This window comes from Dermochelys coriacea, chromosome 3 (genome assembly GCF_009764565.3).
Source record: "Dermochelys coriacea isolate rDerCor1 chromosome 3, rDerCor1.pri.v4, whole genome shotgun sequence".
NCBI lineage: Eukaryota > Metazoa > Chordata > Testudines > Dermochelyidae > Dermochelys > Dermochelys coriacea.
The window spans coordinates 49459532-49473105 of NC_050070.1; the positions used below are offsets into that span (position 1 = coordinate 49459532).

The window sequence follows — 13574 nt, forward strand, 5'->3', positions numbered from 1 at the left end:
CAAGCACTTTCAGTATCCTCAGAAAATGACAACTTGCATCAATATCATTGGTACAGGGATAATACACAGAAAAAATAAATAACTGTCAAAAAGATGAAAAGGAGAGCCAATAAAGTTGTCTTGATGAAACCTTTTTTATTCCTTTAAAAACATTTTGTCTCCAACACTTTGCATTTCTACTTTTTTCCAGACAGAGGCAGACAGACACTATAGCCCTGAACCTGCAAGCATACCCCCGTGCCCATATAGTACCTCATTAACTTCAGTGGGGCTCCGGCAGGCATAAGGGTCTTTCCAAATGGATTATCTGGCAGGATCAGAGCATACATTTGGCATAGATAAGACAGACAGGTGTGCATACATCTATGTCAAGACATATGGATGTATTCTGAAATCTCGACCCACATAAATATTGTTGTGTGCGTTTGGGGGAGAGGTGGGGTGTGTGTGTGAAAATTCAGACAATATTAGATTTTTCAGCTTGTTTTGTATGCCAGAAAATTTTTAGCATACTGTTAGTACAGAGAATGGGATTTCTGCACCCACAGTAGTAATACACTATACCCATCATTCTAAGTGCAAGGCTATCTTTTAAATGCAACTGAAACCCACAGCTGCAAATGAATTACATACACTCAGAGAGAAAATTGACTACAGAAAAAGTGCTATACTTATCAGGCCTTTTATTGGACCAAATATTCTTTCCTCTCTTTTGATTAGCCTGATTGACCATTACGTTCATTTTTAGAGGCAATTGGCTAAAAGGCCTGTCAGCACTTTCTTTCATCAAACAATGAAGTATATGTGCATTTTGTAACACCTTTGCCTTCAATATATACTGGTAATTGGTTAAAATGGGGTTTGTTCCATAAGAAGCTTTTCCAAAGTTGTTAGATGACAACAAATCATGAACAAAACTCAGTGCCAAAGATATATGATCCATAAATGTTAAAGACATTCCGTAAAAGGAAACAACCTTCTGTGTTTAAAACATCCACTTCTTCTTAGATTTCTATATACCTACAGTGCTCTTTTGAACAGTCCATAAGTACTCTAATTCAATAGGATTCCTGAACTATAATTTGTTGTTTTAGTGTAGTGTATATGTTAATCTGTAGTAAATATTACTTATAAGTAAACATAAACCACAGAGCAGTAATATCCCATTAACTATATGTGTAAGGAAGAACTGTGTATACTTATATAATCAGCAATGTGGTTGTATTATATACTAGAACCTCACTTAAACTGCAATTTAATGAACTGCAAACCTGCCCTGAACATGAACATTTGGTTTGCAGTTCACTGAAGCACACACCAGTAAGATTCTGTTGATGTGGTGGTGTCAGGATTGGTGTGGGTGATGTCAAGCTTCAGTGATGGGCCTAGTTCCTTTTGTGGCTCTCTATAATGACCTGAAACAAGACTAAGGATCGCATAACTGTCTGGTGATGCTGGTACTCACTAGTCTGCAAGCATCAACAATCTACACTGGGTTTCCTTCATTATTGCAGATTAATGAGGTTCTACTGTGTGTGTCTGTGTCCTTTTTGGTTTCATTAACCTGGATAACCCTTAAGGTTTTATAATCCAAAATTATGTTAACATTTTTAGTGCCTCTGCATGATCTAGAACCAGATGAAACATTTTGAAATGTTCTAAGAAACACTATTTGTGTGATTTTTCATCCCTAGTGAAATAATTTACAAATGGATCTCTCTAAAGGAAGCCTGTTCACAATAACCTTACAACTTTATTTCTTGAACAAAGTTCAGATAAAGTTTGAAATGAACATCCTTATTTCTGGACCACCCAAGCTTTTGCAAGTAACCCTATCATAAAAAGCAGAAAACTGGCTGAGACAAAGTCGTGATAGTGTTTTGCCAATTAGTGGCCAAAAATAGCTTTGTATACAGACTGTTTACTATCTGGGAAATTGCAAAGTGATCAGTTGTTTATTATCATTTTTGTTCATAACATCCTTATTAGCTAGTTGGATTGTGTTTAGTCAACAATGGTATATTATGTTATGTAGATGTATAGTATGTGTGTTTTTATACATGACTAAGTGAAGGCTAAATATTCTATTGAGATCTGCCCTTCATATAGATTTCTAAACAAGAATATAAATATTTATTAGGCTGTTGCTGTATTAGCATTATTAGCCCTATAAGGCTGTATCAGCATTTTCTTTTAAATTATGTCTGGCAGATGAAAAAATGAAATCCTTGAACTAGAAATTTGGCATCTAAAGTCTCAGTGAGGAAGGGCATTCGTTTTGAAAAATATGGGTGGAAATAGTTAGGATTTCACTTTTAAAAATATATTGAGTTCTTGTGGCAGGGATGTAGACATAAGATTATTACCGTATATAATTTTGTGACTGAAGTTTTGCTTATGAACTACAAATAATCATTAGTCTCAAACGAAGAAATTCAGTGAACAAGGTCTATTTTAAAAAGGATGTTAAGGCTGCGACTGTTTCGTGAAGGTGAAGATTCAGGTATCTGTACTCAAATTAATTGACACCTTATTCCATGAGCAGTCCCATTGGCTTGTATTGTTAGTATGTAGGCCTGCTTGTTAGTCTGGGATAGAATTTTGCGGTTGACTTTTGATACTCTATTATCCTTACTAACATATGTGAATAAAGAAAAAAGACACAGTATATTACATCTGCCCAAAAGCAGATGGGGTGAAACAAGATAAGGAATAGAGCTAAAGTGTTACTGGCTATGGTGGGAGTATTATATACGAGCATACACTGGAAGGCTGCCTGACTCCTCTCTCAAATCCAGGTCAAGCAACCAGTTAGGAGGGACAAGGGGGGATGGAGAGGAATGTATATGGAACATGAAAAGCCAAAGAAAATTCTGGCCTTGGCCAGAACACAACATCGCTCCTTACCTTCCCATGGGATAAAAAAGAGGTGGTGCCAAGCCCCCAAACTCATGACCCTCCAAAACAGAATATGACCAGAAGTTGTAAGTGACCATGGACATGTACTGTAGGTATATGTTGGCGCACTAAGAAGGAGGGGGTATAGAGAATGGAAACATTGGGAAAAGGCTCTGCGGTGTCAGAGCTATAGCTTGCTTGAAACTAACCCCAATAAACATTGCATTGCCAGCACTTTGGACTGCTGGTCTTCTGCTTTCCCTTGTCTAAAATGCAGATTCCCTTGTCTAAAATTTCAGCTTTATTCAGGTAATCTTTGGTCTCAGTAGATTTTTCATCATTTTTAACAGCCATAATGGACACAGAAACAAATGGACTATAGAAAATGATAGTCTACAACTTGTAAAATAAATTCATATTTGTATATAACTGTGTTCAATCTTTTTCATACTTTTAAATGTATTTGATTTGAAATATTTCTCCTCAACTGTCCTGACCCCACTTCCCATCAAAATCCATTGGTAGTGTTGCAATTTACTTTAAAAGTGGGTAAAATCAGGCATAAATATCTCCATTTAATGCATCGGTTAAGGCACTGAGTTGGATACAAATATTTAATGAAGTAAAGGTCTTTACACTCAGATTCTATCCACACTCTAGGTTGTGGCTGATACATTGATTTCAATACCATAAAGGTTTTAGCTTAAATATTAAGCAAAAGCCTCCACAAGCACAGTTTGGGAATCATAGTCACATAAGAATATTAGCTGTTCTTTTCAAATAATGTTAAAAGGCGACAATGTGTCCCCTCTTGTTAGGCTATTCATTGCTTGTGCTGCTAGTGAATAAACAGTAGTATATTTGTTCCAGTTTGTCTGAAAACTATTGAAATACATAATTAACCATTAAAGCCTAGAGTAAATAGTTGAATGTGACATTTGCTTTCTTTCATTTTAAATAGCATGAACTGTGCATCACAGTGGAAGAACAGCGTGACATTAAAAGCATAGGTTTCAGAGTAGCAGCCGTGTTAGTCTGTATTCGCAAAAAGAAAAGAAGTACTTGTGACACCTTAGAGACTAACAAATTTATTAGAGCATAAGCATCCGATGAAGTGAGCTGTAGCTCACGAAAGCTTATGCTCTAATAAATTTGTTAGTCTCTAAGGTGCCACAAGTACTCCTTTTCTTTTTATTAAAAGCATAATCTCATTCCTTGTGGTTCTTTTTAGGGACTTTCTGAAAAGCATTGTTTTGCACTCATTCCAAAAGATAAACAAGCTATATCTTTTGTAGTTATCAAGAGATATGTTTACTTAGTTCTAAAGGTAAAAGGAAAGTAAGAATATTGACACCTAAGACATGTCTGCACCAGATTAAGTTCAAGTAGGTGATCATGTTAAAGAATAAATTGCTTTCAACCATTTGCTGGGTGTACAGAAGGAACCTTACATGAGACATATTTATTGTTTGGACAAGAGAACATTTTACAGGGGAGTCTGATATTCCACCATCTGATCCTTAAGTAGAGTGGAAACTTGGTAGAGTAAATTAATTTTGTGCTTTCATTTCACTGAAATGATGCATTAAGGATGTGATCCAACATACACTAAAGTTAATCGAAAGATTTCCACTGGCTTCAATGGGCACTGGTTCTGGTCTGATATATTGTGGACTCCTCCCTGTTTAGTCCAAGAGTGGAAATTGAAATCAAACTTGGATATCTTAAGATAAATTTAAGCCATGGATTTATTTAGCTTTGAAACTGAAATTGGCCAATGCTGCTAGCTTTTGGGAGTGGGTGTGTGGGGGAAGTGATGAAGCAGGTCTAATCTCATTCCAGGTTTCAGTCAGAAATTGATTACAGCTCTTCACAAAACAAAACGAAGAACAACCAGCATCTGCTGAGTGAAGGACAACTAATACCACAGCTCCTAAATGGCTTCTGAATCACGGGAGGTAAAAGGCAGCTTCACAGTCAAATGCCTTTCACAATGTGACCTGAAGCCAACTATGAATAGCCTCCAAAAGTCTCACCTTGTTTTTTAAATATTGTAAAATTGTTAATTTTACCACTATATTACAGGTAGATGATAAAAACTGAAGGTTCAACCAAGCAATCTTAAGTGTCTTAATGAAAAAATGACAGGAATGCAATCCTGTCTCACAGGCTTCATCAGTAAAGGTGATGCTGAACAACTGAAGTACTCTAAGAGCTCATTTTTATTTGCCATCTCCTACGGGGTCACACTAAGAGAAATGTTGTAAGAGGTTGAGACAGAGTGCTGGGCAACAGCAGCTGATCTGGCACTCTGATCACGGTAACTTCAACTAATTGTCCCATGCATACCTGAATATGGGAACTATGACAAACTGATAGATTGAAGATGGGAGATGGACCTCTGTCAGGATAATGCTGTGTTCTATGGCAAAGTACCATAGTTAGATAACCTCTTGACACAATAATAGCAATCTGTCCTCACCTGTAGCCCTCTCTCCCCTTGGCTGTTCAGGTAGAAGACTGCCACCATATTGTCTGATGTGGCCAGGATTGTCTGACTGCAAATGTCCAGAAGAAAGGCCACACATGCCTTGTATACATCCCTGAGCACTAGAACATTAGTTTTCAAAGCCCTCTGCATTATAGACCCTAAGACTTGCTCTGTGAAATTGCTTATATTGGCCCCCCACCTGACGGTGGAGGTCTCTGTGATTATGGTCCTTGAAGGTGAATTGGGACTGTGTGAGTCTCTTTTTGCACATATTGCTTTGGTCCTTCCACCAATCCAGTGACTGGAAGACCACGAGAAGGAGATGCACCATCTTATCCAGGTGGCATTTGCCTGGGCAGTAGACCAAGGACAGCCAGGCCTGAAGCTGCTGGAAGTGGAGCTTTGCCTGTAGGCTGATGAACCTGCAAGCTGCCATAAGACCCAGTGGCATGAGTCAGAATCGTGCTTGCATCAGAGGGTATGGCTATCTGTCATATCCAACAATGATATCATGGCATCTCCTGTGTTCTTGTGGCTGTATAGTCTGATCTGCGAGGAGAAAGGTCATGAGCAGATGTCACATAGGCTACACTGTCACTTCACCATTTGCCCATTGTGCAGGACTTTCTATTTAACGATGCATGAATGCCTCTGTCTGAAGATTTTTAAATGCGAAGACCGTTGCTCAGATGCAATCTCACACTCCCAGTTGCTGCAGTTGAAGACCAGTGGCAAAAAAGGTCACAACAACTGGCAACTTCATTAGCTGCAGTGGATAGCCATTGATGTCTGCTGTGCCTTGCCATACCTTACATATTTCACAATATGTTGTTGCAGTGCCTTTCCTGCCCTTCAAGGTCTCTTTCATCTGGTTGGACAAAGTAGAGGTCTCTTTCATCTGGTTGGACAAAGTAGACTTATTATGCTGGGGAAAGACATTTCCCCTCATAGTTACCTTCTAACTGGTTTAGCCTGCCAGTCAAAGTGGTGTCCCAAGTTATGGCTGCTGACACAAATAAGTAGCTACTTGGAGTCAGAGGTGAGAGCTGGATGGAAAGGGAGGACCAGTGAAAGTACTACTCAAAGAGTGCCATTTTTCTGACTTGGTACTATCTCTCTTTGTAGACCCCATATGCTGCCCTTTATACCCTAGGAATGCACGAGAAGAAAATGGGCACATGCACTGCCCTATTAGATACTGCAGACTAAAAAATTCTGCAATGTGTGCACTGGATGTTCTCTCACCAACTTTGGAAATGTATATGTAGTAGCACACAAAGAACTGATCCTCATTTCTCACTTGCAATCAATATCATAGTCTTTCACCTAGACTGAAGGGGCTGTGGCTTATCTGGACTCTAAAAATGCATGAGATGCTGATAAACCGTTTTCAGAGTAGCAGCCGTGTTAGGCTGTATTCGCAAAAAGAAAAGGAGTTCTTGTGGCACCTTAGAGACTAACAAATTTATTTGAGAATAAGCTTTCATGAGCTACAGCTCACTTCATCAGATGCATTCAGTGGAAAATACAGTGGGGAGATTTATATACACACATAGAGAACATGAAACAATGGGTTTTATCATACACACTGTAAGGAGAGTGATCACTTAAGATGAACTATTACCAGCAGGAAGGGGTGAGGGGGGGAAGGAAGAAAACCTTTTGTGGTAATAATCAAGGTGGATCGTTTCCAGCAGTTGACAAGAATGTCTGAGGAACAGTGTGGGTGTGTGTGTGTTGGGGGGGTGGGAATAACGTGGGAAAATAGTTTTACTTTGTGTAATGACTCATCCACTCCCAGTCTCTATTCAAGCCTAAGTTAATTGTATCCAGTTTGCAAATTAATTCCAATTCAGCAGTCTCTCGTTGGAGTCTGTTTCTGAAGTTTTTTTGTTGAAGAATAGCCACTCTCAGGTCCGTAATCGAGTGACCAGAGAGATTCAAGTGTTCTCCGATTGGTTTTTGAATGTTATAATTCTTGACCTCTGATTTGTGTCCATTTATTCTTTTACATAGAGACTGTCCAGTTTGTGTATGATAAAACCCATTGTTTCATGTTCTCTGTATGTGTATATAAATCTCCCCACTGTATTTTCCACTGAATTCATCCGTTGAAATGAGCCGTAGCTCACGAAAGCTTATGCTCAAATAAATTTGTTAGTCTCTACGGTGCCACAAGTACTCCTTTTCTTTTTGGTAAACCGTTTTGACACTCTATTGACTTAGTGGGGGATTTTTATTGATTTAGTGGGGGATTGGTCCTGCTTTGAGCAGGGGATTGGACTAGATGACCTCCTGAGGTCGCTTCCAACCCTGATATTCTGTGATTCTATGATACTGAATATCTTTTACCACATTTCCTTCCTCTGATTTCAGAGATTTTCTAATTTCTAAATTGTCTATAAACTATGTTCTTATTGATTTACCTACTGATAGTTCTATATCATGACTACTGGATGGGGAAGAAATGTTCATATTACATTTTTAATTACCGTAGTTTAAAAAATCAGACATTATATTTGATAATACTTTCCCTCTATTTGAGTGTTTGTTGTTATCATGATAGTTTCAGGTGGGAACATTAACAAGGATCATTTGAAAGATCTTATATTTACAACATAATTATTTTCAATACCTTATTAAATATGTATTATGGCCTCAGTTTTCCTGATGATTGTTTGAATTTGCATGTGTCTTCCTTGCACCCATGATACTCTTAATTTTGAATACAAATAGAGAAAACAGTAAACGATAACATGAAAGAATAGTAATCCAAAGCATAAAAAGTATACACAAAAAATTGCTATTTTTGCTTTTTAAAGGTGAAGCCTTCTATTTTTTAAGAACTAACCTACAATAAGTAATGTCTTTTATATGCTTTTTGGAATAAATATATTGCTCATTTGTTAGGCACCCACCTTTCTTGTGTTATTTCAAAAGCCACTTTTTTTTTCAAAAGCCACTATTTTTATTTGAAAGTTTAGGATAACTTTTTTTAGAATTATAAAAACTAGGCCAGATATGTTTTCAACTGGATTTCTTTTTTATATTTCTGGAAATCAGCAAACATATTTAGAGTGCTATATGCATGCTATATCACCACACATTTTAAAAACACTTTTTGTCAAGAATTCCTAAATATTTTATGTATGTAAAATCATATAAGGGGGGTAGAAGCAGCTCAACAAGTCAAGTGAATGCATCTTTTTCATAGCACAAATTAAATGCTTAGACAACACTGAATATCAGTCTTTACAACACATGAGCCCAATCTTTTAGAATATATTGATGAAATAACTTTGTGTGCTTTTCCCCATTCCAAAGACATACGCCCATGAAAATAAAAAGATAGCTGGGATAACTCAGCCTATTCCTATCCATAGCTAATACTTGTAAAATTAAAAGATACCATCAAATGATTCCAGTCACTTAAATCACAGTTTTTCATGCACAGTGTATAACTACCAGTGAAGGGTATGTGGTACAGAGTAGGCATTTATTGGACTTATCCAGTGTCCTCAAAGACAGAGGTACCTGTAAGTTGCCAAAGCAGTTTGGCTCATATCAATTTTCAAAATATATAGTTACTTACATATTCTTCATAGGCCTCAGGTGCTGGAGGAGGGGGTGGTCTGTAGCCTGGGACTGCTGGAGTTCCCCTTGCTCGAGGGGTTGGAACGCCCCTAGCTACAGGAGGAACTGGGAGTGCTCCACGTGTCACTGGTGTCCCTCTAGGTGTCTGGGCACCTCGCCCAGGTGGGGGAGGAGGAATTGCACCCCCACGTCCTCTAAGAGAAACAAAGATGTGAAATTAATATATTGACATGTACTTGAGGTGAGGACATAATTTTTATCCAATCTTAAAGGCTCTTATTCTCTTATCACAGTTTAACACACCACATACCACAAGTTTTTAGCAGCACCTGAGAGTTACACTGCTAAGAGTTTTTAGGATACACCTGAAAATGGCTCAAAAAGGAATGTCAGTAGGTTTCATGAATAGGTAATAGGTTGCACAGACCTAGCAACTTTTGCACCTGATTCCCTTCTCGCTTACCCTGGTGCAAATCAGAAGTAATTTAATTACATACAGTGGAATTGCACTGATGTAAAAATAGTGTGAGGAAAGAATGAGACCTTTCACTTGCAGATCTCAAAGCACTTTACAGTGGTGGGCCATAATTATGATGCTCATTTTACTGCGGGGAAACTTGGCAAACAGAGGTTTAGGCCACATGTAGCCACAAGTCTACATTTCAGTGTAAGCCTACAGTTAGAGGAACTCAAGTCAGTGAGTCAACAGTGTGCCCTTGTTGCCAAGAAGGCTAACAGCATTTTGGGCTGTATAAGTAGCGACATTGCCAGCAGATCAAAGGACGTGATCATTTCCCTCTATTCGACATTGGTGAGGCCTTATCTGGAGTACTGTGTCCAGTTTTGGGCCCCACGCTACAAGAAGGATATGGAAAAATTGGAAAGAGTTCAGCGGAGGGCAACAAAAATGATTAGGGGACTGGAGCACATGATTTATGAGGAGAGGCTGAGGGAACTGGGACTGTTTAGTCTGCGGAAGAGAAGAATGAAGGGGAATTTGATAGCTGCTTTCAATGACCTGAAAGGGGGTTCCAAAGAGGATGGATCTAGACTGTTCTCAGTGATACCAGATGACAGAACAAGGAGTAACAGCCTCAAGTTGCAGTGGGGGAGGTTTAGGTTGGATGTTAGGAAAAACTTTTTCACTAGGAGAGTGGTGAAGCACTGAAATGGGTTACCTAGGGAGGTGGTGGAATCTCCTTCCTTAGAAGTTTTCAAGGTCAGGCTTGACAAAGCCCTGGCTGGGATGATTTAGTTGGGGATTGGTTCTGCTTTGAGCGGGGGTTGGACTAGAAGACCTCCTGAGTTCCCTTCCAACCCTGATATTCTATGACCCTGGGTTAGAGAACCCAGGACTTGAGCATCTGCACTGATTGCCAACCCTAGGGTTAACAATTTTCTAACCTAGGCCCAAACCCAGCTCCAGCGTCCACACTGCAGTATGCATATCTGAGTCCAACCAACCATATGCCTGACTTCCTAGTGCCCTTCTGAAATGTGGCTGCTCTACCCTGTGCTTGTGGTGGAGTGTGGGAAATCTTGACTGTCCGCCAAACTTACCTTCTCAGTCTTCTCTTCACCGGATTAAACAAATACAATTTTTTCAAACTTCTCTCATAGGTCATGACCTTCAATCATTTTTGTTGCTCTTCTCTGGACTTTTTCCAGTTTGTCCACATATTTCCTGAAATGTGGCACTCAGAACTGGACACAATAATTGAGTTGAGGCCTTGTCAGCATGGAGTAGAGTGGAAGATTTATGTCTTGTGTCTTGCTTACAACACTCCTAATGCATCCCAGAATGCGTTTGCTTTTTTTGCAATGATGTTACACTATTGAGTCATATTTAGCTAGTGATTCACTGGGACCCCCAGATCCCTTTCCGCAGTACTCCTTCCTAGGCAGTCATTTCTCATTTTGTATGTGTGTTACTGATTGTTCCATCCTAAGTGGAGCACTTTGCATTTGTCCTTATTGAATTTCATCCTTTTTACTTCAGACAATTTCTCTAGAAAGCTATTGGTTGGTTTGCAAATGGTAAGTATCATTATTATAATACTTAGGTCTATACTTGAAAAATAATGGGGCGTGGGTGCTCAGCACTTCTAAAAATTAGGCCATTACTATTTAGGTGTCTACAGGCCTGACCAAGCTCCAATGACGTCAACGGAGGCTTTTCCACTGACTTCAGTGGGGGACTAGATTGAGTCCTAAATATGGAATTTCGTGTCTAACTCTAGGCATATACATTTGAAAATTTTGTCCTTAATCCCTGTGTAACTGTATACGAAGAATGTGTGATCCTAAAAGTCTACATCTCATGTGAGCCTGTTTTTCTACAAGTTTCTGCTGCTGATACCATAGACTCTGAGTAGGTGTGACCTTTCTGCAATGATTTTACATGTTCTAGTCTACTGTGCTTTGCCAAATGACTTGAAGTCCAGCTATTTCATTTGCTGAAATATTTTTTAGAGTTATTCGTTGAAAAAACTACCTTACAAAAAACAATAGGCATTTGTAGGATGTAAATTTGTTAAAGGAAGTCATGGGGCATTCATTGAAGTAAACAGAGCTACACTAATTCATAGCAGTTGAGGATCTGGCCCCACATATCAAATTTGCCATTTGTGTATTTTAATTTCTATTGCTGAAGGGATATTGCCCAAAATGTTATAATGTTTTTCATTTTTTAACTTTAATTCATTGTTTTCAATATTTTCTTCATAGTTTGAAAATGATTAAGCCATCCATGATGAATGGGTCGGAATTCTGGCCAAGGAGGAAAAGAGAAGAACAATTACTTTACACTGTTGAAATGAGATCGCTAAGGCAGAAGCTATCTAAGACAACAACTGATAGGCTATGCAGTGAAATGATACAATATATCATCTAGGTAGCCCCCATCATGGAAAAGCTGTGGGAGTATCACTGAGATGGTTGGGTCATGTGAGATGATCAGACATGGGATATGTTGGTCAGAGTACAAAATCTAGTAATCACGGGACGACGACTAGGAGGAAGACCAGAAAAAAGGTGGGGGTTTGAGACACTGAAGGAGAATATGAACAAGGCCACTGATGGAAAACAGGATGCTGGGCTAGATGGACCATTGCCATTCTTATCTTCTTATATCTGTGTGCTTGGAAGACAAAGTACACAAGTTGCCAACACCGACAAACAGGACATGGTGAGGGCAAAAAAGAAGTTTGAAAAATGTTCTTACCCTTTCTGCTAGAGTCCTTTTCAATTTATCAGACATTGACTTCCTCCCCCACTCCCTGCTTCATATTTTATAAAGTAAAAGCCAATATGGGTCTGCTCTATTTACTTCCTTGTTTGTGAATCAACAGAATCAATTATGTCAGCACTGCCCTGGGAACAGGTTTGGTAGCTAACTTGTGGTTTCTTTTGTGTGACTTTGCAGTAACAATGTAAAAAATCTTGCATAGACAGTAACTATTGTATTTACAAAAATTTATTGAGAGGATGGTGGGCTTTTAAGCTGTATTTAAAGCCTGGAAAAATATCCCTCACCAGATTGCAGTAGCGGGGAAAGGTGAATTTTGCAAGTTAACCATTTAACAATATCCTTTAAAATAACTGAAAATTCATGTCCTTTTTGTTGCCTCTTAATCAAATCAAAGGAATACTATGAAAAGCAAGATCTTAATATGCTGATTTCACATTTTCAATGGCAGGGGCAAAAATCTGCAGAAAAAATGATAGTGTTATTTCCATATAATACAGGACAGAGAAGGGATATTGGAACAGTCCAGGAAGAGGTCAGATGGGGCATTCACCTTCCTCGGCAGACACATTCACCCTCCTTGTCAGACACATAGAAGAACATAAATTGTTGCACAAAAATCAACATGGTTTCTGTAAAGGGAGATCATGTTTTACTAATCTATGAGAGTTAATAATCTATTAGGGGGTCAACAAACATGTGGACAAGGGGGATCCAGTGGACATAGTATACTTAGATTTCCAGAAAGCCTTTGACAAGGTCCCTCACCAAAGGCTATTCTGTAAATTAAGTTGTCCTGGGATAAGAGGGAAGATCCTTTCATGGACTGAGTACTGGATAAAAGACAGGGAACAAAGGATAGGAATAAATGGTAAATTTTCAGAATGGAGAGGGGTAACTCATGGTGTTCTCCAAGGGTCAGTCATAGGACAAATCCTATTGAACTTATTCATAAATGATCTGGAGAAAGGGGTAAACAGTGAGGTGGCAAAGTTTGCAGATGATACTAAACTGCTCAAGATAGTTAAGACCAAAGCAGATTGTGAAGAACTTCAAAAAGTTCTCACAAAACTAAGATTGGGCAAGAAAATGGTAAATGAAATTTAATGTGGATAAATGTGAAGTAATGCACATTGGAAAAAATAACCCCAACTATACATACAATATGATGTGGGCTAATTTAGCTACAACTAATCAGGAGAAAGATCTTGCAGTCATCATGGATAGTTCTCTAAAGACATCCACACAGTGTGCAGCCGCAGTCAAAAAAGCAAACGGGATGTTAGGAATCATTAAAAAAGGAATAGAGAATAAGACGGACTATATCTTATTGCCCTTATATAA

The 13574-nt window shown here is 38.7% G+C and overlaps 1 protein-coding gene across 4 annotated transcripts in view; it reads right to left on the minus strand.

Annotated features, from left to right (window-relative positions):
* KHDRBS2 (KH RNA binding domain containing, signal transduction associated 2) overlaps positions 1-13574 on the minus strand; it is a 640432-nt gene that overhangs the window by 213109 nt on the left and 413749 nt on the right. For all 4 annotated transcript variants that reach the window (XR_005291960.2, XR_006279815.1, XM_038395788.2 and 1 more), the window contains one exon: positions 8982-9177. Coding sequence is in view for 2 of the 4 variants with exons in the window: in XM_038395788.2 (XP_038251716.1) it covers positions 8982-9177 (196 nt within the window). In the remaining 2 variants the exon portion in view is untranslated. The remainder of the gene's footprint in view (positions 1-8981; positions 9178-13574) is intronic.